Genomic DNA, 27,958 nt, shown 5'->3' on the forward strand with positions numbered 1-27,958 from the left:
CCAAACATGCCGTGCAATTGTCACTAAAAGTTTTCCAATCTAACACTGCATGTGTTTAAATACGAAAATTATACTTTTGAAATAAACATTGCTGCAATCAGAGAAAAGTGCTACAGTAAGTCACATCGCTATTAGACAGAAACTACCACTTTCAAGAAGTCAATAATCCCTGACACTTTACAAAGGAAATATTCTCCCTCCATCCAACAAGGTCACAACAAAGGAAAAAAGCAAAAAACAGCATCAAAACAACTAAACGATACCTGCTAAAACTTTGATCCTTTCATTCAGACACATCGGTAGGTAAAAGATAGATAATTCAGAGATGATTTTTTAATAAATTTATGATTTATGCATTTACTGATGCTGATCCTCCAGTAATCTATGTATAGCAGATTCATTGTATCCCCATGAATCATATATTGGAGTCTGAACTGTTATCCAACTCATATAATTAGGAAAAAACCCCCACCAACTAATTGAGCTTTACTTTCTCTAGCCTGATTTTTTTTTTTATGCTTGGTTATTCAGAAAAATACTTATTAAGAGTTTATTATCTATTTATATTTGGGAAAGATTTTTTTTTTTTTTTAGTAACACGCATCTCCTTTAGGTAATAGTCTACACTTACTAAGTTAAGTGCAAGAGTAAGAAACAGCAAGGTTTTCTTCAGCTCTGTGGGGCCACTGGATCTGTACATGGTACCCGGTAAGCAATCCGGTACCGTGCGACAGGGAAGGAAAAGACTTTGTCTGCTCTATCTCACCTGTCTGGGTGAGAAAACAAGCAGGAGGCGTGGAGGGGTAATTCAGTTCTGCAGTACTCACGTCATCTTTGATATTTCTGTTACCACCACAAGCAGGCAACGCCTGCCAGCCTGGCTGCAGTTTGTTTACACACTATTAGAAATCAGAATTTGCTATTTACGCTAAAGAAGTCTCAGGAAGTATCAACAAGACACAGACATTATCCTGTCTGTTTTCTGAGGATGCTCTGGAAAAGTTTTATATAAAATATTATAATTATGCATGCCATTATGTAATGAAATCAAAAGGCAATAAAATGTACGCATGGATATTTCTACTTTTAAACAGTAGTTACTGAACTGGAGCTAGCTTCATTTTAAAAGCATATATCACTTGTATAAATGGTATTTATTTCATAATTAAAAAAATACTTTATATGTAGCTATCTGCATTTCTCATACACTCAAGTATTCACAATCATTTGAATACAATACACTGTTAAATTCAATTTAAATTCCCTGGATATCTATCATTTTAGACTAAGTGATTTGAGTAGATAATCATAAAACTGCAGGTATGTCCCATTTTTTCTAGGAGCTGACGAATCACCGGTGCTGCAACAGGTGCCGTTTCCATTCATCGTTACTTTTTACAAAGAGGATCACACTGGCGCAGTCCCTCTCGGCCGTCAGGCTGCCTGTGCACCCATGGGTGCATGGGCGAGAGGTGAGGACCCATCAACCTGTGGCGGCGCGGCTCCTCCGGCCGCTTCCCACGCCCCAGAGGCGCAGGGGCTGCTCCTGCTCGGCGGGGCCAGACTGAAATTCTTCCATCACTCCCCGGAAAAATCTTTACTGCTTCCTACGGCTTCAGGCTAGCAACAAAAAATGAAGTTTTTAGGCCTAGCAATAGACCTGGATCCACACGCATCCTTCTGCCTCTACGACGCCCATCAAGGGGTTAACAGCATCGCAAGCAAACTCAGGTGTAGATCACACTGGCTTCACTGACAGCACCACTGATTTTAACCCAAACTTCTATATAGGGCACCTTAAAGGTTCAGTGGCCATTTTATTCAAAAGGAAAATTCAGGCATTGTTTTTTGACCTGCTCAAATCAGGTACTTATATCTCAAGTTTCCACGGTTCACTTATCTCACAGAAATGATCATGCAAACATACTACAATTTCAAGTCCTGCCTCCAGCTGGGGATGCTCCATAGCATATTTAAATTTCTAGCTGACTCCTAGATGGCACAGAAAGCACGCAACCCAGTCGTAACTCAGAAAACGCCACGGAGAAAAGTTGCAAAATCTGTCAGAAGATCTTTCTGGCTTAAAACATATCTCCATCAGAAATAACTGAATATATCTCATCAGCTATAACTTTTGCCATGAAAACCACTAGGAAACTCAGAACTTAAAAAGGTGGATGTGGTTTTAATAAGAGATGAAATATACAGAAGAAATAGAATAAATAGTTGACTGTAACACGCCTCATGAAAAAGAGACGATACTAACTATGTTACCAAATAATATAGAGCCAAATTTGTCCCTGAACCATACAACAGATTTAGAAGACAGGATAACAATGGAAGATATTTAACTTCGCATTTGTTATTTTAAATTTAAACCAACAAAATATGTTCGGATAACAACACACAATCACGTCCATTTCCAATTAGCTATAGTCTCAGACTGAAGGGGAGACAGTAGTTTAGTATCTAGCAAATCCAGAAAATAACTGATGGGAAGGATCCGGGACTTCCAGCAGGGATCCGAGGGCAGCCCGAGCCGACCCCCATTTACTTTCTGCCATTCAACACACGCCGACCTCAATTTTAAAACCAGAGGAGAACCCGCAGCGCAAGCTCCGCGTTCGGAAGGTGAATTTTTGCCCCAACCTGCGCAGCATCAGCGAAGCCGGCCGGAGGCTACCCGGCACCGAGAGACCCCCGCCGGCCCCGGCCACCCAAACCCAAACCCGGGGTTCCGCCCGGCAGCGGTGGTAACGGCAGTAATTTTCAATAAAATAAATTGACTCGAGCCGCGCTGGGGGCATCTCGCATTTTAAGCCCGTCCCGCTGGCGCTGGCTGGGCAAACTTCTGCTGAACGGGGGCCTTTGTGCCCCCCCCCTCCCCGGACCCGCACACCCGGCCCTTCCACCCACGCACAAAGAACCCCGTCGTGTGTGTCCCCCCCAAAAAAAAACCCCCCACCACAACCCTGGAGCCGGGAGGCGAGGGGCGCGCTGGCAGGCGGAGGCTGGCCGCCCGGCGCCGTCCCCCCGCGGCGCAGGACGCGGCGTTGCCCGGCGCCGGCGGGGCTGCGGCTGCCCCGGCCCCACCGCACCGCTGCGCGCTGGCGCAGCCCGGGAGCGCAGGCACCCCGCCCAACGCGCCGCCGGAGGGGGAACGATTCAAAAAAACAAGCTAAACCGATCGACTCGGCCGCGGGACGGTGAGCGGGGCCGGGGGGTTCGGACGGCCCGCCGCAGGCGGGGAGGGACGGGGACCCCATCCACCCACCTTGCATCCCCGCCGCCGGCTCCCCACCGGAATACGCCGCTGCTGCTGCTGAAAATACGGGGCAGGCGGGCCCGACCAATCGGGGCGGAGAGCCTCCCGCCCGCAGCCAATGGCGGCCGCCCGCCGCCGGCCCTCCGCCAACCCCAGCGCGGCTCATTACCCGGCCGGCGGCGGGGCGGGGGGGGGCGGCGCGGAGGGGAGAGCCGCCGCCACCGCGGAGGTGGGGAGGGGGCTCCGGACCCCAGCCGGGCTCTGCCCTCTTCTCCGCTCCCGGCCCCCCCACCTTTTTTTTTTTCTTTTTACCCTTTTTTTCCTCTGTTTTTTTTACCCTTTTTTCCCCCCTCCCTTTTCCTTTTTTCCCCCCTCTTTTCTTTTGCTTTTTTCCCCCTTCCCCCTTTTTTTCTTTCCCTTTTTCCTTTTTTTTTTTTTTTTTTTTTGGGGGGGGGGGGGGGATGTCCACGTAACCCCCCACCCAACCCAACCGCACCTCATACAGACCAACCCCAGGAACTCGCTCCGCTGCGCGGGAAGGGACACCCCCGCGTAAATCAACACCGACTGCCGCTAAGCACCAGAGCGTAATATTTCAGAGAACCCAGAAAGATGAGGGGACGAAAAACCCTACAGCCTACTCCAGCTAAAACCTGAGCCTCCGAGGAGTGTCTGTTCAGGCACCGCTTTTTTAATAACGCCGCACACAAACTCGGTGCACGACTGGAACGAGCTCCTTGGGTGCCAAACCCGGCCTTTAAACATGCCGAAACGAAACCAGCAGATGTTTCAACCACACCACTTCAGCATGCAAAGCTTTACACTGTATCACCGCTGCAAAATTATTAGCAAAGTCAATATTCTTATTAAGTCCAACAATTTGGGGAATAAATAGCTGCTTTACTAAAAAAAAAAATGCACAGTCTTATTTTTTAAAAAATTGAAATACATTAGCATTTGTTCATAAAACTAAACTTTTCAATCAACAAAACTCATGACTGACTGCTGTATATTACAGCAGAAAACTATCAACTGTAGAAGAGGGGACTTAAAAAAAAGCTCTGATTTTTATTTTGTTGTTCCAGCCTCATGACTCTAATCATTCCTAAGTTTAGAGTGAACTAAAAAAGTGAGAAAATCTGCGCCTCCCATTTCTAATGTTGTGCTCCTTCTGACCTCACGCCCAGCATTTAAAATCACTGATTTTAAATGGTCACTCCAGCAAGTGACCACTCTTGCCGGAACAGGCCGTGTTACTCATCTGTTCACAGCGTTTGGCTATTACAGGATAATACATGCCATGAAGTGATAAACCTGGTACCAACCCAAGTCTTGATGATAATTTACAGGAGAAAGCTTTTCTTTTGCAGATGCAGAAAGACCTATTTCTAAGGTGCCCCAAGAGCCAAGAACTCTGTGGTGCTATGAACTGCTGACAGGCAACGAATAACTGTGACAAATTATACATTCATGGCATCTGCAACAATCGATAAACTGACTCACCAAATTAATAAAATATAGATCACAAAGCACACATTTTTATTAAAGAATAATTTCGTGATAACCAAGTAATGTGGATGCTTCCAAGCATAAGATTAAATTACACGCTGAGCAAAACTGGCATTTTGTGATAAACTGCAAAAACAGTCTTTGCAACAGCAACTGAGGAAGAACATTGCTGACATAGTCTATAAACATGTTTTATAAAGCATAACCGAAAGTAACAAAAAAAAAAAATCATTGAAGTGGTAGTTAGAGAATTCACTACCATATCCGTAATAATTACTTTCTAGACTTCTCCTTGCTTTGTAATTTATTCCTTCAAATATGTTGCTGATTTTGGTGTTAAAAGTAATAAAACCAGATTACCTACATCGGGGAATATTTACACCAAATTAATTCCTTAACTAGTCAGACTTCAGCAGTCGTCATCATTGGAGTACACAAAGATTTCTAGTACAATTAGGATGATGAAAATTTTACTTAAATACATGAAATGCAAGTGTCTTACCTGACAGATGGACATCGTTTATCAAAACTTTGTGCCTGCTGAGTAACTTTAAGTATTAAGTATTTGCTTGAATTTAGGAATACAATGAATCCCATTGGACTTGAAGGTCTGAAGCTATACATGTGGTTAAGTATTTTCCTGCATGAATATTTTCCACTACTGAGAAACGCATCAAGAAGAGCTTTTCCAACCTCATGTAAAGGTATCGGAGAAGTCATTCCTTCCCGGGGGAGGAAGACCGAGCACCTCTGAGGGCAAAGGCTTTACTTCTGGGAAGAACGCACTTAGGCACATCCTCAGGCGCCATTATCCTGGCTCGGTTATTGCTATACAGCTTTGAAACATGTCCCGAACGAAGTATTTAAACTACTGAGATCCTGTTTATTGACGTTTACAATTATTAGTTCGTGAAACTCCTCAGTACTCGGTCTCCGCAGGCTAACTATGCCACATCAACAGCAACAGAAGGCTGTCCTGAAATTAGTTTTAATCCTCTATAATGACAGATCCGTGGCGCTCTCAGGCAGTCTTCACACGATTAAAGCCTTGTCAGGTCTTCCAAATACTTCTTTTGTAGTAAAATATGCAGCATTTCCTGGAAGCGTACTTTCATACTTGCAATGCTTCAGTGACTCAGTATTTTACATCCATGATGTTTAGCCACTTCCTGAACTTCCATGGATTTCCTAGCTAAACACACGATACGAGGTCTTTCCTGTCCTTCTTTCTAGCTAGTAAATAATGGAGTCTTAATTCTGAAATGCTGTCATGAAACAAAAATCAAATAGAGCCTAAGTAATATAAAAACAATATTTGTTTATACTAGACCCAGTATGAGTTGAAATCCTTTTTTAAACAAATGGCATTTAATAAGATATTAAACACGTAAACAGGAACATATTTGGAGTTATAATTCTATCAGCTCTCTCTCATGACATTCATCTTCTCAAAGGCCATATCCACATTTCAATCTAATCATTTACAGAACGTTGTTAAGTTAATAAACAGACATGGTACCTTAAAAATGGCTTACTGCTTAGATAAGCTGCTGCCTTCCCTAACTACGGCAACCTAGATCAGTTTAGAAAAATCCCAATCTATTCTCTGGTATATTATTAGCACCTAGAAATTTATTATAAATTGTTACGTTCTTTCAGAATGAAATATCTTTATTTGGAAAATAAACCTAACTATTCCCACTTACAAATCACCATTTATTTCAATATTTTACAGATTTTCTGCACAGCGACCATTTAATTTACTAAGAAAATACCCACACTGCTATGAATCTTTTCAGTCACCAAAACGTGACTACAGAGAGCAGCAATGCATATTTTAGAGAAGCAGCAAAGAGGACCAGCTTCAGAATTACACCCACCACCCTCAAGATAAGATGAGGCGAGAGCATTTTCTCTTGCCATAAATTACCACTCCCTCCTATCAGCAATTATTTAACTTTCAAAAATAGCTGCAACGCAGACAAATTATGAGCTATAATTACGCAAATTTATCCCTGATATTGACTGCATACATGCATATATGTATACCTACTTAGTCTATTCTAAAACGTATCTGCATGCATAATGTTAAGTACTATAATCAAATATACCAGGATGTCTTTACCTTATCGCCCAGAATGACAACGTTTCTATCCTAAATAGCAATTTCAGTGGTCAAAAATGCCCACTACTGCTTTTTATCTGGATGGTACCAGTCACTTGATCCTGGTGCATCTTCTGATAAACCTTCCTCCTTCCCAGACAAGAATGCTGAGACCTAAGTTCATAGGAGTGAAAAGGAGCACCGGCCACGCTCCCAGAGAAAGGAAAAAAAAGAAATAATAATAATAATAATAATAAAAAAAAATATATATATATCACTGAGTGCAACACAGAAGCTGCATCAGGTTCAGAAGTCCATATTCTGAAAATACCTGAAGGCTGGAAGTATTAGAAATACCGTACATAGTTGGCCTGTTCTTGGCTGCTGTTGGGTACAGGACATTGGGCCAGACTGTGCTTATGGTCTGATCAGTTCAACAATCATTTAATGAAGTACTTCAAGACCAAGTCAACTCATTCTTTTCTTGGAAAAAACAGAATTGTTGAATACCTTAAATGAAAAGCAAATTAAAATTTGACCATTCCTACAAGGCAAACGCCTTCCACGTTCAGAAAGGGCACTTCGCCAGAGGTCTTGGTAGGACCACAGTCTGTCTCTCCAAAGAGCCAACACTTCTGCTAAATCTCTATCATGCTGTGAAGTGCTGCCTCTCAAAGAGATAGCTGCATTTCTCTTGTTCATACGTCGAATTATCCAGATACTCATCTTAGACATGGGATAACACTGCAGATCTTTAACAGAAGCACTGCTTTAAGGGCACTGTTTTAACTCCCATGGCTCTCCAGAGCCTCTGGTCCTACCTGTATGGCTTTACGTTCGGCCATTTACAGACCAGAGCCTGTTGGGTGAGGGAAGGGAGGTTATACAGGAGGTAGCACCATGGGCAGGTTTGGGGCGGGGGCTAGGCAATCTCTATACGCTCAGTGATCACAACATTTCTTTCACTCACTTATTAAAATGTCAAATTTACAGCAGTCATTATGCAGTAGAGCATTATACGACGAGCTCAGATTTTTTTTTTATTTAAGCATTTCTTATTATTCTTTGCACTCTTATAGGGCTCAAAAATCCCAGATTCCCAGAGATCTAGGTTCTGCACAGAAACTTAAAAAAAAGGTGGCAACCCATTACAGTTGTCTTTTTCCACGCTGGTTTTCAACGGTCATAGAATATATTGCTACAACAAAAAGCCTCGATACTTTCTGATTTAAAGCACAAGAACAAATGCTATTTTTGAAGTCAAAATCTGTTATAATGATAGGGTTGGGGTTTGGGGTGGGTTTTTTTTTTGGAAGAGTAAAGATCTGGGTTTTTTTACTTACAGTGAAAATTCTGAATATTGTAGATGCACATTCACATCATTTTGCAAAACTGTCAACACCAGATATACGCTTCCTTCTTTGAACTATCTCCCTGCATTGCAACCCTCATCTAAATTTGAAAATATTTTGGTAAACATAGCTGACGTTTCATGTGTGTAATTTTGAGACCATAAGGAATTTAAGAAAACAGTTGATACTGTACTAAAATCTAAAATAGGCTTTTAAGAATTTACCAGCTTTCTCAGAGCAGTAACTAATATGATAACCATCTAGAAATAAGGATCTGTAGCCCATCTTCCTCCTACAGTTTCCTCCCTGGAGTTTTGCTTTGGAACTTTTGAGCTCCTTTTGAAGGATATTTGTATATTCTATTGTGGTGACATATTTAACATTAGTTAAATATATTCTTCTCTTAACATTATACATTTAGCCTATATATCAATGTACTTGTATCACAACGCTTATCACAATGGGCTTTTACTCCAAGAGCAGATTGTCTCAAAGATGTAATAGTTGTGAACATCCATGCTTTTCTCAAAGAAAATAGTTTGAATAAAGCATTAAGAGTGCTACTGGCGTAACACATTTCTTAGAAGTACGGGTCTGAGATGTTATAGAAACTATGTAAAATAGTTCCTTTCATGAACTTGAACTTCCTACTAAGGAAACCCCCACATTTTTTGCTGTCCCTCTCCCTAGAAAGCTGTGGTGGGATTTGGGTGCTCTGCCCATCAGGAATCCTCTTCCAGCATTCAGCCTCAATTCATTCAGCATTTGTTGGTACTATTTTTTCTTCTGCAGCCACTGGCTTTCAGTTCTTTTACTTTTGCTCCATACCATATCTGTCTAAGGACGAATACTCTATACTCCTCACGTCCCCCTCTTACGTGATAGTCTCTTCACCTCACTCATTAAACTGTTCAGAAATGATGAACTCACACTGATAGAGCAGAAAATTCTGTTCACTTGTTTTTATGCATATCACAGGGACTGCTAAAGCACATCCCATGATCATCCAAGTACTATTTATCTGTAATGAGGATCTTGTTGCAAGTTCCTATTTTACAGAACTCTGCTATTACTCACTTAGAAGATATGACCTTCGATTTTGCATTTTGAATTTTATTCCACTTCTATTAGCCCAGTTTTCAATGTCATCTCAGTTATTTCTGTACAACATCCTGATTCTCTTCTATATTTAGGATGCCTTCCAATTTTGTCAGTAGCACAGCCCCTCTACTGATGCCAGGTGATCCACATGAAGCAAGTCAGGCTCAATACTCCACTGGTAACCCCTCCTGCATACCACACCTTTTAGAAAAATATTATTTCATTTTGAACAACACCTGGCAGTGAACTTATGCAAGAAGACTTAATTCTTCTTTAGTTCAGTTCTCCAGCTGCAACCGCTCTGCTTGCTTTCGGGTTCTTCTTTAGGCTGAGTTAAGATATATAGAATGAAATTGTGCCTACAGTTGCTTATACAAGGACCATGTCTGGCCTCCGCAACATCATTATTCAACAGATGGTCGTGAGTAACATGTTCTGGCTCAAGGTCTTTAACAACACTGGGTGCATACTGAGGAATTGGCCTCTGTGGTTGGAGTCACACACACACTCGTGCCTTGTGGATGCTTTACTGCAACACCAAGGTCTCACCAACCTTCAAGAGGCAGGCAAAAACCAAAACTTAGCTTGTTTCTTCACTTCTGGTAGCTTATAACGTAGAAGCCTATAATTCTCAGCAGCAGTAAATACTAATTTTTATGAGTCTTGAACCAATTCACAATAAGCTCCTTAGTATTCCATAAAATATACAACACTTCTAAGTGCTGAGGGCTGAGCTGAAGCTTTTTTTTTTTTTTTGGAACAAGAGATAACCTCTGGATTTCAAAACACGGTTGTGGTTTAGAAATGAAGAGTGAAGACTCCGCCAGGGAGGTGCAAGAGGCTGCCCCACACACCGCAGGGCTGCCTTCAGCATGCCGGAGTCTTCAGAACCTCTAAAAAAAAAAAAAGGTTCTGCCAAAAAAAAAATTAACTAGGTTTAACCATTTTTAGAAGCACTGCCAATACCAAGGCGTCAAACCAGAGTCTTTGCCTGTACCTGTCTCCCTATCCCTAGAACGATCAAACGTTATGATTAAATCACGCAGCATCGTTAAAGCAGTTCAAGACCACCCTGGAGGCACTGGACCCAAGAGCCGCAGATCTGCGGGCAGTCACGGCGCAAGGAACCCACCGCCTCTCCCGAGGGGAAGATCCTGGGCTTGAGCAGGCCAGCGCGCATCCGTCCTTATCACCAAAAGGGTGGGATTTCCGCAGAGAGATGTCAGGTAGCTTTAGGAGCTCTGCTGAGGCGTGTTCAACGAAATGTTGTATTTTAATTACACAATTACACAGAACTCAAAGACCCAGCTCTGAAGTTCTGCAGACACAACCCTCTTTCCTGGCACAATCTACTTCAGCGGTTAAATTCTGAAGTCACATGCAGGGCGAGAAGATTTTTCTTAAACCCATCCAAACAACATCAATAACACAGTCCTATTTATGAACTTCAGTTAGCTTTGTGCTCATTAAATCCCAGCTGTTTCCCCTTGATGTAGTCTTAGATCAGACATCACTAAAACTGCCTCTGTGTATGTATACAAATACGCTTTTCCCTTTGTTCTGCAAAAGACTTTTAACAGAAAAGTGTTTATATTAAAACTAAGTAGAATTAAACGTCAATTAACAGTTAATAATAGTCTTAAGATAACATTTCAGATCTATCATAATCCCATAATAAACTAACTGCAGAGCTGACATTGTTTTGGTTTCAGCTATTGTTTTGACTTGGAAGGAAACTACCAGTTGATTAAAAAACCTGCATGATTCTTAAGCATTAACATCTCAATTGAAAATGCTCCTGAGCTTCACTATTTGCTCACAAGGAGGTCAACACACCTCATTTCACTTGCCTACCTGCTCATCGCAGCTCTGCATACATGAGGAAAGGTTTGGGGTTTTTATATATATATTTATTAATTATTGCTTCTTTAATGGAAGCAGATGGACTTTTTCCTACTCCTCCAGTCCTTCATAAGCTCTTTGCAACACAGGTAACACAGAACCTAGCACACTGCAAACAACATAACCCATAGGAAATACTATATATGGCATAACGTTCTACTTAGCCTATCTGGAATTACAATATTGTTCGATTTGGATAATATAAACCTATTTTTCAATGAAAGGGATGTGTTTGTTTTCAAAGCTGTCTGAAATGCAGAAAACAATCCACTAACTGAAAACATAAAACTAGGTAAAATATGCAATAATTAACATCCTTCATTGCATTTTGCACTCACACTCTCTCTAGAGTAAGACTTCTCTGGTTTTTTTACCCAGTTTTGATGGGTAAATCAGAAACAACAGCTTAAAATTTATTCTTAAGATTGTCTGTTCCTATGTGCCTTTTTGGAAGAGTTTAATAGTCTTCAGAAGCTCTAAAAATGGTTCTGCCAAAAAAATAAATAGGCTTAACCGTTTTTAGAAGCACTGGCAATGCTAAGGCTTCAAACCAGAGTGTTTGCCTGTACTTGATGCTTCTTTCTATGAATACAAGACCTCTGTAATTCTACAAAAAGCAGCAACTGATACTGTAATGAAGACTGAACTCTACAATACTCTGAAGCATCCCATTTCAGTTCTTCGCTAAAAAGTTTTGAAGCATGAATACATTTCAGTTTACCACCATACTTCATGCCCAAGTTCATTTCTATGTGAATTTACCTTTAGCTTGTAGGAGCATTTAATGATGTACCACATCGTCTAAATTCTATATGCTATGCAATAAGCATTTTACTACCTTTGGAAAAGGAGATAAAACTCAACAGCTAGCTGTATTCATCTTTTTCCACCATTAATCTAATGAGAAGGTGGCAGATGAAGCTAGAGTGGGCTATAAACATCTTCTGGAGCATGCTGCAGTACGGCACATGTGTTCCGGGTCACCTGCTGTAACAGGAGTGTGCATCCTTATTCCACCTCCAAAAGACAATGTCACTACAATCAGCTGCTTAGGAAGTACCCGGTATGTTATTTACAGTGAACTAACACTGTTACAGCGACTGGAGTGACTCTCGGTGAATCTGTATGTATTTTACACGGAGTATATATGGCCTATCATACTGCCCCATGGTCAGGGTTAAACGCCTTCTTTTCAAGTACCGGCTAAAATGTGTGTTTTGCGCACTCTTTTGGGACAACAAAAAATAGTAGTGTTTTAACTTAATCCTTGCTGTAAATCCCGGCTCCTGACGCATGTCTCTCCTTCTCAACCACCTGAATGCACCTATGATTGATGGATGAGGAAGAGCAGCTTCCATCGCGTCCCAAAGACTTACATAGGACTTACAACACTTAGATTAAATAAAAAGATAACCTTGTTCAAATAAACACAGAAGAAAAACTCTATCGAGTTTAAAAAGAAAAATTGGGAGTAGTTAACAAGGTAGAAAAGATCACCGCAGCAGTCCTTGGCATGGACAACACTTAACAAGGGTTGAAAAGCAACAGCCTTTCAAGAAGAAACTAGTTTCAACTTGTTTGAACTAGAAACTCCCTACACGAACTAAGCAAACATCCTTATCCTTTCAATAACCCGAACACTTGGAGCCAAAGTAGCAAAGCAAACAAATACGTTCAGCAGTATTTTGTCATTTTGTAGCATCTCATATCTGGGGCACCCAGAATTTTCTGGGTAACGCTAGGACGTATTATTATTGTTTTGCACCAGTGAAGAAGCTAGAAGAAAGATTTTAGTCCCATGAGAGGGTCCACATCACTTGACTCGGTCTCCACACATACAAACTTCACAGGGTATACATAACTAAATGCCCTACACAGCCATTTAATCATATTAAGTGTCAAATACGTTAGAAAAAGAAAGCAGGAATCATTAAAAAAAAAAATAATCGGATTTAACAATATGACATGCACAAAATTAAGAAGGTAAAGGATTGATTAATGACAAGCAGCAGGACGATGATGCAAGAATAAAAATTAATCTTAATTGAAATTACTGCATTTTGTGCAGAAAAATCTTTGCAGACCACCACACAGTAGAGAGGCCTTACAAGGCTGACGTCCACAGTACCTCGATAGGAAATTCAGTCTTATCCCTTCTCTTAAACCCAGCACTGTCTAACATACTTCCTACTATAAATACTTCAAATGTCCATAAGCAACAGCAGTATTGACATAAGTGATTATAAGATAGCACTAATATACAAAAACGGATTTTTATTTTTATTATGAAATATTATGAATATTGTGCCTAAATAATTTCTGAATTGTGTCTAGAAAGACTGGACTTCAGTCTTTTATTTTTTTAAAAAGGTGCAATGGGTGCAATGAGAAAAGAAAAAAATGTCATATCACAATAATATTTCAGACATGAAATACCATTACAATGACAACATGTCATTTGATCATTTAACATCAGATAAATCAAAATCAAGAGACACTAAAAAAAGTCAGAAGTGAAGCTATCCCCCTCATTGTCCTCCAACTATTTTTAATCAAGTTCTCATTTTAAAATTGTTCAGTTATTCCATTTGCTGAGCACAGTATATTTTGAATCTGATACTTCCCCCAACCCCCAAGAGGAAATCACATCACCAACGTGGTAAACTTGTTCTTTAAAAGTGACTGTATTTGAAAAGACCAAACTGTCCTTTTGGTCCATGGGGCTTTTGGGGGGAGGAAGATTAAAATATCTTAAATTTACAGCATCAGTAAACAAAAGCAAGAGAGATCTATATTAAATGGCTCACTAGAGCATGTAACATTTTACAGAAATGGGATTTTACAAGGATACAGAAGAGTAGATTTTCTATATTTGAAGAGTCAACCAAAAGGCATGCAAAAACCACAAGAAAAAAGATACAGTATGAGACAATAGGGAAGTAACGTGAAAAGCTTTGAGGTTTAATATACTTATTTGTAATTTTTTTTAATGAATTAGCTAGGTATTGTTACAATGGAGATATCTGCTTAGAAATTTGTTTAGAATTTGTGCAGCTGAATAGGGGAATTAAAAACACATGGAATCACTTTTACTTCAGGATGAAAAGGATCTACACACACTCATACAGCCAGTACTTTAGCAAGTGATAAACACCTTAACAGAAGAAAAAAGAAAAAAAAAGAAAATTTTCTTTAAGCTTGCTTTATACTTTTTTAATGTAAAAGTAGATGAACAGAAATATTTATGACCACTTCTTAAAGAAGTGGCAAAATTGACATTCAACTTCAGAGGATCTACAGGATTAGCAAGCGACAGGATCCATAGCAGGCACAGCTCAGCAGCAGAGCTCTGCCCAGAGCTACAGGATGTAAGGAGCGGAGCAAAGAACCTGTAAGGTTATAAGAACTGACCTTACAAAACTACTTGTAACACTTCCTTCTAATCTCTCCAGTAACTAAAGAGTTCAGGACCACCTAGGACAAGCCAATGCATATTTTTGTACAATAAATGTTTATTTTCTTTCATTCCACCCACCCCCACACTGAATTTAGACCATGTTACAGTCTAGCTCTTTAAAAAAAAAAATGTATCTCAAAAAATAGAATAAGAATACAGAGCCTGTATTTAAGATAACATGTATGGTCTCAATAAAGTATGTAAGCCAACTTGTTATGGCTCATTGTGATCTAGCCATGATAAAACAATTGTCTTTGAAGGGACTGGCTGTCAACAGAAAAGATGAAGAAATTTAATGATTTTAAAAAAACCACTCATTTACCTAAAATTTTCTGATCTTACTAAAGCTGAAGAAACAGACCCACATTACCTATTACTTACACAAAACCACAAAATGCTACTGCTGAATTAGAAAAATAGAAGTAAACAGAGATTGCATTGAATTAGTTAATGCTATTTTGGGTTTCTCATATTTCCCTGTCATTGAAGTCTGCAGCAAAAACAGAAATGTAAGGAACCTAGCACCTCAAGCATGAGGGGAGATGAGGGGGAGAGGAAAGATGTGTAACTAAATGTGTCCTCTGGAAGCCAACTTAGCCTCAAATGCTTTAAGGTTTCTGACACTCCAGAAAACCAGAAACTAGAGTTACTGAGGGCTGTGAAGTACTACATGTGTGGAAAACACAAAAGTTTTATTGATTTGCTCTGGTTTTGAACAGATACATTTCTTTTTATATTAGTCAATGAACCAGTATCGAAACTATGTAATTAAAAGGTGTTGCATATGAATGTAAAATCCGCTATTGAGTAGAACTGATAGGAAGAACTATAAGGTTATTTGCTCTTGGAGTATATGAATTGCTGCGGTTGAATCTTGACTGTTTTCTTCAGTAATGTTAGTAGAAGTACACATAATTGACATCAGTGAAACGATGAAGGCATTGAACAGGAAATATGAACTTCTGACATCAATTTTTCCTTCAGACTAGAACAGGTATCCAGCTACCTAAAGAGACCGTGTTGGTTTTTTAGGGAACAGTTGACATGGCTGATGAGTCTACGGTGGGTCAGAAAAGGTTGTATCAGCCATTGGGGAACAAGAAGTGACCAGGATCACCGTCAGGATCTATATAAACTCCCATATATAAAGGGAAACCAGGAAAGGTCTTGAATTTCATTACATACTCTGGGTGTCACCAAGATTAGTGTCTCCTTGAAGAAGAAATTTGAAGAAATCGCTTCAGAGGTGAAGGAGAAATTGCTGTTAGGAAAACGGATGTACTGACCAGTCCTGAGAAGAATTGCAGTGCATTATCCTACAGAATACAGCATCTCACAGTGATTCCAGAAACGCAGCCTCATCCAAAGAAGTTGAGCACCCATTAATCTCTAAATCTAAAGGTATTTTTAAGCTTTTATTTATCTTAGTTCATAGGATTAAAAAAAAAAAATAAATCCCTTAGTATACTAACATACAGAAACTAGTCTAAGAATTGAGCTGCACAATAGGGTGAATGAATCGTTATTAAAATAAGATCTTGCTGTTAGTACTGGATAAACACACATCCCCATCTATGACCTCCAACAACCCTAAAGGGTAGCCGAGTCATTGAAACTTTCCCCTGTGCATCTCCGATGTGACAGGACGCCCAGCAGAGACACCGATGTGCCCAGGACTCTCACCCCATATAGGCAACCAAAGACAACCTGTATTGTCTCCGTTACAGCTGGAAGTATTCTACAGATGTATCAACTTTTATCGCCTCAAATGCCTTGCCAAAAGTTGTATCATCCGAAGCTCAGAAAACACGTTACAGTTCTCTTGAACACACCGAGTATCTAACAGGCCTACATGATTTACATATATTGGCAGATTTCAGATTATTTAAAGTGTCAATTTATGAAAATAAGTTTTGTTGAAAACAATAAAATTATAGATGTGCAACTTTGTCTTCTAATAATATTACTTCCTTTAGCCTGTTATATATTACATGTTTGTTATATTGCTCACACAACAGTGGATTTGCTTTCTGGAAAAGCATGTAACTGCATCTTCTTTCATTTCATGACAGATATACTGTCTCTGTGCAAGCGCATGTCTCCATAGAAAAAAAACCCCTACCATACTACCAGTTTTTAACGTAAAGGTTAAGATGCATTTGCTCTCAAGCTCGTTCTATTAAACTTTTTTCCCCTCCCTGATTAATGATTAACCAGCAAGAAGTTTGCACTTTTTTTAGTGATATTTATTGCACATTACAAGCATCGTGCTGAGCAGCACATATGTAATAAGGTTTATTTCTATTTTCATGCTACTCCTTGCCAAAAAAGCATGGTGAAACCCATCTGTTGTATTTCCTGGCTGAGGTTAGACAAGAAAAGGAGACTACACAGCACTCTATCGCTGCAAACGATATTGATTAAAGCAGAGTTTAGAGATGGAATCCAAAGTGCTTACTCAGAGCAGGCATTCTGCCTCATTGATACACCCAGATGAAAATATATATAAAACGTAACACACACAGAAGAAATACTGACAAGGAGACATGCAGCTCTGGAATCTGGTCAGGCAGGTCTCCGAGATAAGGACCTAAGTAGAGGCTGAAGCTTCAGAGAATTGTTTGTTTGTCCACGTGTACCTTCAAATATGCAAGTTTTTTGTACCAGTATTTTTCATTTTGTGCCAGTTTTACAAATGAAGTATCTACCTGAAAAACTGAAGTAGATTTGGGATGTCTTTTTTTGTACCTTGTACTCTGATAGGGCATGCACACTGCATATTTTTTTTCACTTTCTCAAGGAAAATAGATACTGTCCTCTTTCTTTGCAGATGGCATGCCTTTACAATGTTTTAACTGTACTAACTTCCTCATTCAAGACATAAGAAATGTTCTTCCTTTTATCTGTCAAGCAAATTGATGCAACACATAATTCAATGTTACTTTAGTGTGTGAAGGAGCATAAGTAATCAGGTTGTTGGTAAAATCAGTTGAGATGATGGAAATTGATTCAGATACAAGGAGGCAGAAGGGCCACCAAAATATCAGACTTAAAGGGAAACAAAAATACCTGACTTATTCTGATGGGAACAGGGGTGGGCAGAACACCCAAGAATGGCTGTATGTTGACTACACGGGGAAAGTAGGTATTTCAGAATTAGAAACAGTTTAGTATTGAGGAAAGCAAGGGTATGTAAACTATAACTGAAACATATAACTGTCAACCACACAGCAGACAGCTCCAAATGAAAATTACAGAATAATTATGCAACTTACAAGGGTCTCAATTAAAATAAAGCAATTCAACCTCAATGTTAAAGTAGTGCCAAATTTTGAGAAACTGTTTGCAGTGTGGATGCTAATATCAACACGATTGCAAAACCTAGGTTTAGGCATAAACACACAACATATTTTTCCTCACCCCCGCTTTGAAAAGTGACCACGCGCGTACTGCTTTTAAGGAGTGTTGCTTTCAGAGTTCCAAAAAGTAACGTTCTCAATATTAAAAATACGGCACAGTCAAGAGCCCAAGATACACTTGGGCTCCTTAATGCACTCCGATGCAGGAATAAGAGAGTTACCTCTCTTGTGAAGATACAGTAACATAGCCAACAGGGTAGCTTTCAAGAATAACCGCTCTCCCATCTAAACTTCAGATCCAAAGAAGTTGATCTGAGCCCTTCTTAGGCTCAGATCCTTCCTACCACCTAAAGCACCTAAACAAGGTACCTTACTCAAGCTAGAAATTCCTTTATATTTGACTGGAAATGATAGAAACTTCCAGATCATGTAATCTCAAGTAAAATCCTAATCACTTTATAGACTATCTTTCTTCCTCTGCTCATTAGCAAGCTGGCTTAACTTTGGCTCATCACATCACTGCTAAATTCAGGTACAGTATTCCAAATTCAAACCAAAAATAAGTTGTTCATACAGCAAATTTCTGCAGAATTTATCAAGCCTTCTTCTGTGGGTCAGAGTCAAAAGGTACTTCCACCCCCATGGTTGCTGAACTAGTGTCTCCTCACTGAAACTGCCAGCAGGATTATCAACCGCTATCAATGGCAGTGAAAATGGTAATGCAGTTTTGGTAATACAGACATTAAACAGCATCTTGTCAAAACCCAAAAATTTGGTATTAGTACTAATTATACTTCAACAACGTGAGAGATTACATTTCACCAAACCAGAAAGTTACCCTTTTAGCTGGGGATCAGGTTCTTTTATGCAGGCATGTTTGTTTTGATTTCTTTGACTCTTAAGTTGAACAAAAAGTTTCCTTTTATCATGTAGATGTTTGGGGGAAGGCCAAAGCAAACAGTTATACCAGCTTCATTCTATGCATCTTCACATCTCTCTGTAGCTCTATTACTTCTTGGACTGACATTAAAGGCTCAGTCAGAAATGCAACAAGTTTACCGGATATTTCCCCATTCTTCCCTTGACTTTATCAGTGCAGTGGAAAGATGTTGTTCTTCAAAAAAACCCATACTGTACACAATACTGTATTGTGCAGCCTATAGACCCGTCAGGCAGATTTTACATGTTTAGGAATATAAAGAATGCTTGGCACAGACACAGAGTTGTAATTGAGACCATCTCCGAGACCGAGAAACTGTTCCAGAAACAACACATCAACCCCTTTTTTTGTAGATGCCTGTTAGTCAATATTTGCATCACCGTCCTTATTTTAGTGTATGATTCTCAGTTCAATGCAATTTACTGGTAGTTACATTTTTAGTGTTTTTCCAGAGATAAATCTCATCCTAATGAAACCATACCTCCCTTATCTAGTGCCTAAATCTCTGGCTATTTAGAAAGATCACTTTCATGAGGTACTGGATGGAGTCCGAACCTGAGAAATTACTTCTACGTACTAACTCTCAAACGTGTTAGAAATCTTGGAGAACTCTAGTAGTAGTTTTTGTAACTGTATTACTAAAGCAATAAAATCAACAGAGTATTTTTACTATTTAATAATAGCACTTGACAGCCATAGAGCACTGTAACAGTAAACTGAAATCCACCTAAATTTTTATTACTCCTGCTTCAAAAAAAGAAATAAAAGATACCACTCATAAAATTCTTGTACAAAGTAGTCATAACTTTCCTCATTTTCTTGATGTAGTTTATATAGCTGCCATTATAGTTAGACACTTGATGCAATATTTAAATAAAAGGACAAAAAACCTGTACCAATACAACCAATTTGTTGTTTAAGAACTTTTTAAATTACTGTACACTGCTAACATACATAAAATCAGTCAGAAATGTAACAGTGGTTTCCATTTGAAAACTCCTGAGTATAAAAGAATCTGTCCTTTACGCATGATAAAATCTAGTGACACAGCAAAATATTGCTACTGCAGTGTCCTCAAGGTATGCCCTTCGGAGAGTCCTGCACTGCTTGCTCAGAAGTGCTGCAATAATCCATTAAGTAAAAATCATTTACATGCACAAAAACAGCTCAACTGCTGAATCATGAAGTAAGTATATAATAATTATGTGTTATAGCTTTTTAGCTTGATAATACTATTATTTTCTTTCAAATTTTATCTGTAAATATATTTCAATTATTCCTTAATAGAGACAGTCATTTGGATAGACAAATTATTAAATACTAAGTAGCATTATTCTGTAATAGTTTGTTGGGGGGGTTCTGAACTATACAGACTTTTCACCTTGCTGTAAAGCCTCAGACAGTAAAAGTATCATCATCATTTCACAGCTAAGGAAACAACTACAGTGGGAAATCGCTTCCACAAGGACTCTAAGCACAGCTGGTTAAGCCTTGTTCTGGTCTCCTGTATCTTTAATCACATACCATACCAATTCTAGAGATCTGATCACAGATTTGTTACATACATCGTCCACATGTTGTGCGTTACCATAGGTAACTGATATAGAAGACCATTTTTTATTTTTCTTTGTTTTCAGGTATCCTACCTCTCTTTCTTTAAACACTTCAGCAGTTCTGAGTTAGACAAAAAAAAGCAAACTTAGAAGTGGTCTCTAAAATTATATTTCTTCCAACACCTATAAAATACATATCTGAAGTCATGAAAAGCAGTATTATTTATAATACTGACAGACCTAATGGAAAAGTATTAGAAATGCACAGCAGCATGTACCTGAGGTCCTAGACATTGATACGCTGGGTTAGTATACCGATGCACTGCAAGTAGGCAGTGTTACTTTAATTTTTGACTCTAATAATGAGGCTAATGAGGCTGGAAGCCTCAAAGAACGGGAGAAGGACCCTCCAAAGTTCTACTAAGCTTGGCTGAGGAAAAAAGAAGCCTTCCACAACCAAGGGTGCAAGAAAAGCTTGTGATGGGTTCAGACCAAAGGTCTATCTTGCTCAATAGTGGTTTTTTTCCTGCTGCTAGATTCAGGAAAAGAACAGTAAGAAAAAGAATATGAGAAAAGGGCAAGACCAGTAATTCATCTCCAGAACGTCTCCTCTCAATTTGCAATTCAGGAGCTGTGCGAATCAGAAGTGTTTCAGCAAACCCAGTGGATTTTTCTTCCACAAACGTACCTACTCACTTTTTCCAACCCTCATGAAACTTCAGTAACCTACGATATCCTGCAGCAGAGAGTTTCATAACTCACCTGATTTGTGAAGAAGTGCTTTCTGCACCTACAGCAGCAGTTTCACCTGATGCCCGCTGGTTATCGCATTGAGAACGGAAAGAGAGTCGCAAAGATAACAGGCGAGAGGTTTCAGACACATTTGCGGGAAGTAGGAGCGCTGCTTTCTAACCTAGGGCTGAGGAGAATATTTTAACTGCTACACTTTCACTAAAGTAGGTCAAAATCTTCTTGCTTATTCCCAGAAAGGGACTTGGTGTTCTGACTATCAATAGCGTAGAGTGCAATGCTGAGTCAGGTACTTTTTCAAGCATAGCTCATCAAGACTTTCCCAACGAGAAAAGCTATTGCTCCCTACCCCCGCTCGCCAGCTGGATCCACATGCAGTCCATGGTGAACAGCGGAAACTCCAAGCAAGTCCTGAACTGCTCCCTAAAGGCACCTGTTTTAAACCACAACAGCCCTCACCAACCTCCCTGGTCTTTACAAGATGCCGCACATAGCTTGGATACCTGAAGTAGGCAACCTTCAACTAAGAAATCCTGAGTGCATAACTTAATTCTGTTATGAGTTCTCACCCTCAAACCACGCTAGCTTTTTTAATTCTTGTTTCCTTCATTTGGCTGGTAGCAAACTCTGACGAGGCCAGAATACAGACAGGCCAACAGTCTCAATTTAGGCTCCAGCTACAAAATCAATAATCAAGATACTGTCAGCAATTTGTGATTTAATTAAAATATCATGGACATTGCTGTATGCCCGACATGAGGTTAGTATGTTTTTTCCTTATTTTGAAACACAGTAAAAAAAAATATGAAAATGAGAACTAAAAGAAAATAAAATGGCCAGAGAAAATAACTGAAAGGAGATTAACGGTTTCCTAATTACCTGATTTAGCTGCCAGCTAGCCACGCTCAATTGCTACACAAAACATTTAAGGTATTTTGTAGATACCATGGTGTAGGTACAGGTATCTTAGTAAAAATTCTGTAACTCCAATAAACGCATTTTCCACTATCACTTCTGAACTGACTAATGCTGCATTCAGTGAATGACACCCTGGTTTATCATGCAGTCCTTAATTTTCTTCCACTTTATTTTCAACCAGTTAAATGCTTTTGGAGAAGAGGTATTGTCGTGACATTTGAAAAAAAAAAAAAAAAACCACCCCAAACCTGAGGAGGATTATACTTCAGCTTCACAGAAACTGAGTTCTGAAAACATCCCATCCGGCATACACTGAACGCATCTATCAAATTTTCTGCCATTTAAAAAAATATGCTAATCTTAAGCATTAATGGAACATCTTCAAATGGTGATTGTATCTTAAAATAACCTTACCAACTGCTGAAACCTCAAGTCTAGATATATTTTTGTCTTAGTAGCAGCTATGCTGATTCTCTACTTGCTGATAACATCATATGATCAATATGATTTCTTAAATAAACCTATAATGAGAAAGCTCTAAGCTTACCGATTACCTTCTGTAGAGACCAAACAAAAAACCTTTCAGCAAGTAAAATAAAATTGAATCAATGTCTCTGATTTGAGCTAAATATTAAAAAACATTTGTTACTACTTCACTATTTGTGGAAAACTTATTTAAAAACAAATTTAGCATCACAGGTCACGACTGACGATGGAGCAGCTGCAGCTGAACACTAAATCTATGCTTGAAAGAACCTGGTTCAAAGTCCTGGTTTTAGGTATCATAAAAGACAAAATATTGACAATAGCGTCAGCATTTCTCTTGTTTCTTGAATGGTCATCAGTAGATGAATATTGCTTTTTGGGGAAATTAACTCCCTCTACAAATTTATACTTTTATACCAAATAAGTTTTTATCATCTTGCCCTATAATCCTTTAATGCTACTAGAAAGACCTAATGTAAATATAATGTAACTGATAAAAAGGGAAATGTGTCATTAATAGAAAACACCAAAAACATTGTTCTCCCTATTGACATGTGCATAATGTCATCTGGTTTTGGATGGTTAGGCAAAGTAGCCAGGCATTACTGCCACTCTACAATACAGATTATACTACTAATGTCAAGGATACAATGATAGCTTGAACTTGCTTTTATTTATAATTTAACTTTTGCTCCCTCCCCCTGCTCCGTCCTTCACAGCTAAGGAATGTCTGCTTGGAATTACTTCTCTAGGAGTTTCCAGTTTGCAATACATTTAGTTAAAATCTGAAGTTATAGCAGTTTTTTCAAGCTAAATTGTTTTAGATCAATTTAACCTTTCACATAATAAAGTAGCCCAGCTAAACTAAATATGAATTTATGGACTTCCTACAAATCATGAAAACTCTGCTTCTACTATTTTATAAAGTGTTTACTTAAAAGACAATTTAAGGTTTATAAAAGCAGTGGCATCTGTAAACCTGGCAACCTAAGTCGGGATCTGTCCCATGCTTCAGCTACATTTGAAAACTTCTAGAGAGACACAAAAAAGCCCACTCATACTGCAGAAGGAAAGGGGAAGTATCCAGCAGCCTTTGAAAATAACTGCTACTAATAAATCAACCTCCTATTATGCGTGATATAAGTGTAGTTCAATTATAACACCAAATTAAAGTGAGATTTTCAACAGAAAAATATGCCTCCATGCTCCTAAAAAAGAAACGCTGATAAACCTTTAATTTCTGTACTTCATGGCAGTTCTGACCTACAGAAGTATTGTAAACAGGAGATGGATTCCAGGAACCAGAGTGCCAGCTTTGATAAAACAAGCAGCTCTGCAGTACTCAGGCATGAAGAAAAAACAGAAAGGGGAACAGGTACAAACTGCATTCAGACCAGAAAACCGCACAAGCAAAGGGACAAAAAAACTGAATGAAAACAAACTTGAAGCAAATCAGAGGTCATAGCAACTCCAAGACTAAAGAGACGGGTGGCAGGAATACCATAACTACATGTTTAAACAAGCTTTTTTAATAAAATCTCATTTTTGGACACAAAATATGTGGTTACATTTTCAAGTGATCTATATTGTGTATGTATACTCACACGCACTTTAAAGGAGTTTTGAAGGAAGTATGAAGTTGTTAAAAAATAAGTACTCCAAAATATAATAGTGTTCTCTTGTCTGTGCTAACTGGGCTCAGTTATCACAATTATTAATACAAACTTTTCCTGTTAAATCAAGCATTCATAAGTGACTTGTATAGAATGAGGCTAAAGAAAGTACTTTTTTTCTTTGAACTCTGCCTTCCTACCCAAAAATTTTCTGTCAAATTTTATCAACACAAAAGGATAAACTTGCCTGTAAATCATTTAAAAGAGAGCTTTTAAATGTGCATACAATCTAAGGCTTTTATCTGGAACAATCCAACAATCTTTGTTTAACAAATACACTTTCCAATTAGATGATTACATCATGTCAAGGAGGTACCAGTCAATCACGCCTCTGGAGCACTTCATGACTCGGGGAAGACCAAAACTTGTATCTGACAAGCCTTTGGCACAATCGGTGCAGCTGACATGGAAACCCCATTGGTATTTCTTTTGTAAAAGAGAAATCCACAACTTAGGGGCCGGAGTGCTTTCCATGCGGAACTCAGAAGTGGAGACTGAAATATAGGCCTGTAGCATGGGTTTCCTCCAGTTAATCATGCACAGACAGAACGAGAGATGGAATGATCTACCGTATTTGCCATACAAGTCTCCAGACTTGCTAGCTTTTGGAGACATAAGCCAGTGTCAGTAGAGATGGTTGTTTCAGAATGCTGCTAAACGTTTTCCCAGCTAAATCATCTCAATACCACTGTCTGCAAAAAGCTTCAAGTCGTCTTCATCTAAAAGGACTTTAGTATACCATTCAGTAAGCAGTTAAATATTTTTCAACTATGTGGAAAACTATGCTTTTAGGAACATATTTGCAGGTGCTTCTGTTCATAAAGGATTAATGCAATAAAAATCAGAGTAAATGAAATCAAGTTAAACATTAAATTACAAAATTAACATTTAATGCTAATTGATTTCCAGTGGAAATCCACTTGCATACCACCAAACAAAATGAATATGTCATAAAGAATATTTTAAGAAACATTGGAAAACAAAGAATGAAATAGAAATTATTTTATTTCCTCATTAGAAAAGAGAACCAGAAAAACAAGGAAAAAGAGACTCAGAACTGCAGGAAAAAAGGCAGCTAAAGACCACATTTGACTGCAAGACCACACTCTTCTTTCTTTATCACCAGATGCACTGGTGCTATTAACTCGGTATACCAAGGCCTTTAAGGAGTTGCTCTAAAGTTTCTTTCACCAACTATTCCAGGATGCAACCAGGCATTTGTTGATTACTGTAATCACAAGGAACCTAGAAAATAACCACTGATTTATGGTTAACACAGATAAAAGGAAGCAACTGACTAAAAAATTCTTCATTGGATGTTTTCAGCGCTGGAATGAACTCCCTTTTACTTTCATGCATCAACATCTTGGACAAGGGGCAAAACTCATCTAATCTTCTGACATTTTGGGAAGTTTCACAGACTGACACTCGAAAATTAAACAGGAAAGGATTTTGTAAACTTTAAGATTATATTAACAAGCGTTTCAGAATTCCAGTTAAGGATTAGGACCAAAGAAGAGTTCAAAACAAGCTAGTGTATTTCAAAACCATCGCAGTTTAATTTTATTAAGATACAACTAAGAGATACGGGAAGAATGAAGAAAACGTGGGTCTGGAGGTACGATACGCTGGTTTTAGAAATACCTTATCAGGGCAAGTTTCTTATGAGACTAGAGGGGAGGAGGCAGGGACAAGAATAGCCCTGATGGGGGCCTCACCTCAGAGAAAAGAAACAGTCTAGTTTTAAAGTTTCCGCAAAATTATGTACACAAACATACTAGAAACAGGGAAAAGAAGCTTGAATTTCCCTTCCTGAATTAGAGCACTCATTACTGAGCTCAGTTTTCCCTTTTCTTTCTGGCACAGTGAATTGATCTTGCATTACCTGGAACACAGATAGCAGCAAACCACACAGAAAGGGTAATGAACCTCCCTTCAAAACACTAATCATCTTTGGATTGATGATGATCTAGAACCCAAAGTTTCTCTGTTCCTGGGCAGGCACTCTTACCTAATGAGGAGCCAGTGTTAAATGCCGCTTTGCAGAAAAAACTTGAAGACTCCCTAGCACTGGAAGGGAACATGATTTGAGTCCAGTGATGGAAGGTGCTTTCTTGGTCAAGGAATGACCAGGTGGCACTTCTTGTTTCTGTACGTAACATCTGAGCACCTTTTAGACAGATTTTAAAAGGAAACCAGGCTTATGTAATTGTGTCTGTCCATCTACCCGCTGGGCCCTCCTTAATTAAATCCTTAACTCACCAGCCAGTTTCAACCAAAAGCCGCCAGTAGTCTCAAGGAGAATTAAGTTCATGCAAGTTTCATTAAGGAGGGGAAAAAAAAAAGGCACCCAGATGAGAAGACAGACTCAAATTAGAGGCCCCGCTTTGTGAAAGGCTGCGGTAGGACATGAGCGGTAATCCCTTCCATGACACCAGCCAGTCGCCAGACACACACTGACTCACAGGCACACAGGCATCTCAGACCCAGCCAACTGTTGCCTTGTATGAGAGATGCTGGACAGGAGGCAATGCCCATGAATTTCTTGAATAAAAGCACCATCATGCTTGCTATCTTTCTACAAAACAGGGTCCAGCTGATGTGTGCACCTGTCTCCAAAAGAGCTAATTCTGTTTGAGGATCCTGCCTTCTCTTAAGCACAAAATGCACACTAAACCGCTCAAGCCTGCAAGAGGAGAGAAAATGAAGATGATCCTAAAGTGCGGAGGAAACTTAAACTTCATCCATAAAGTACAAAGGGATTTCAAGGTGCTGATGCCCACGGCAGGGGGGTTGGACTAGATGACCTTTAAAGGTCCCTTCCAACCCAAACTATTCTGTGATTCTATGATTTAAGTGGGCTTTGAAGTACTAAGACATCTACCTTCCTGGTAACCCATGACTTTGGGTGTCTATATCCTTTTGCAGATCTGGACTGAAGCACGTTGCTAGGCTGCCAACAACTGCCAGGCAACAAATCACAGCACATAGATTGAAGTCACGCTTACAATGCAACATATTGAGCATGTTTTATTGTTAAGAAATTGATAATCTGCATTGCCATAACCAAATGTAAAATGTGATCATGTTTTTCCCAGGGGGAAAAAAAATAAGACTAAAAAACCCCTGTAAATCATTCTTATTGGCCTTCCAAAGTAAAACTTATGCACCCATTCTTCAATCTGTTATAAAACCAAATTAATTTCAATATTAATGAACAAAGCCACTCACGTTCCACAACATGTAATTAAGATTCCTACTACTTCTTTCTGAGCTCCTTCTATTCATTGCCCTACCAAATTATTAAAACAAAGCAGTTACTATGGTAACTAATTCATTCTCCGCATTATTATATTGTTTCTAAACATTAGCATCTAGTCATTTAACTTATATGCCCTAAATTCCAGTTTGAAATTCTAAACTTTCGCCTTGTTTGTCAGAAGAGCCCTTTACAATCTATGCATTCATGCAGATAAGGATAGCTAGAGTGCAGCTGCTTTTGTTTATTGCAAGAAGTAGTAACTGTTACTAAATTATTTGGAGTTTGATAAATTGATGGTGCCTGCACGCAAGCGCAGAGCAGCGCTCG

The 27,958-nt window shown here is 39.1% G+C and overlaps 1 protein-coding gene across 9 annotated transcripts in view; it reads right to left on the minus strand.

Moving 5' to 3' along the window:
* The window catches only part of CTBP1 (C-terminal binding protein 1), a 257,915-nt gene that overhangs the window by 160,348 nt on the left and 69,609 nt on the right, over positions 1 to 27,958 (minus strand). The window contains exon 1 of one of the 9 annotated variants that reach the window (XM_076335764.1): positions 3,275 to 3,322. The exons of 6 other annotated variants lie outside the window; for them this stretch is intronic. In XM_076335764.1, coding sequence (XP_076191879.1) covers positions 3,275 to 3,281 — 7 coding nt within the window. In that variant the 5' untranslated portion in view covers positions 3,282 to 3,322. Of the gene's footprint in view, positions 1 to 3,274; positions 3,323 to 27,958 lie in introns of those variants that run through there. 2 more of the 9 variants (XM_076335757.1, XM_076335762.1) reach the window with 2 other exon arrangements.

Source organism: Aptenodytes patagonicus, chromosome 4, assembly GCF_965638725.1.
Source record: "Aptenodytes patagonicus chromosome 4, bAptPat1.pri.cur, whole genome shotgun sequence".
NCBI lineage: Eukaryota > Metazoa > Chordata > Aves > Sphenisciformes > Spheniscidae > Aptenodytes > Aptenodytes patagonicus.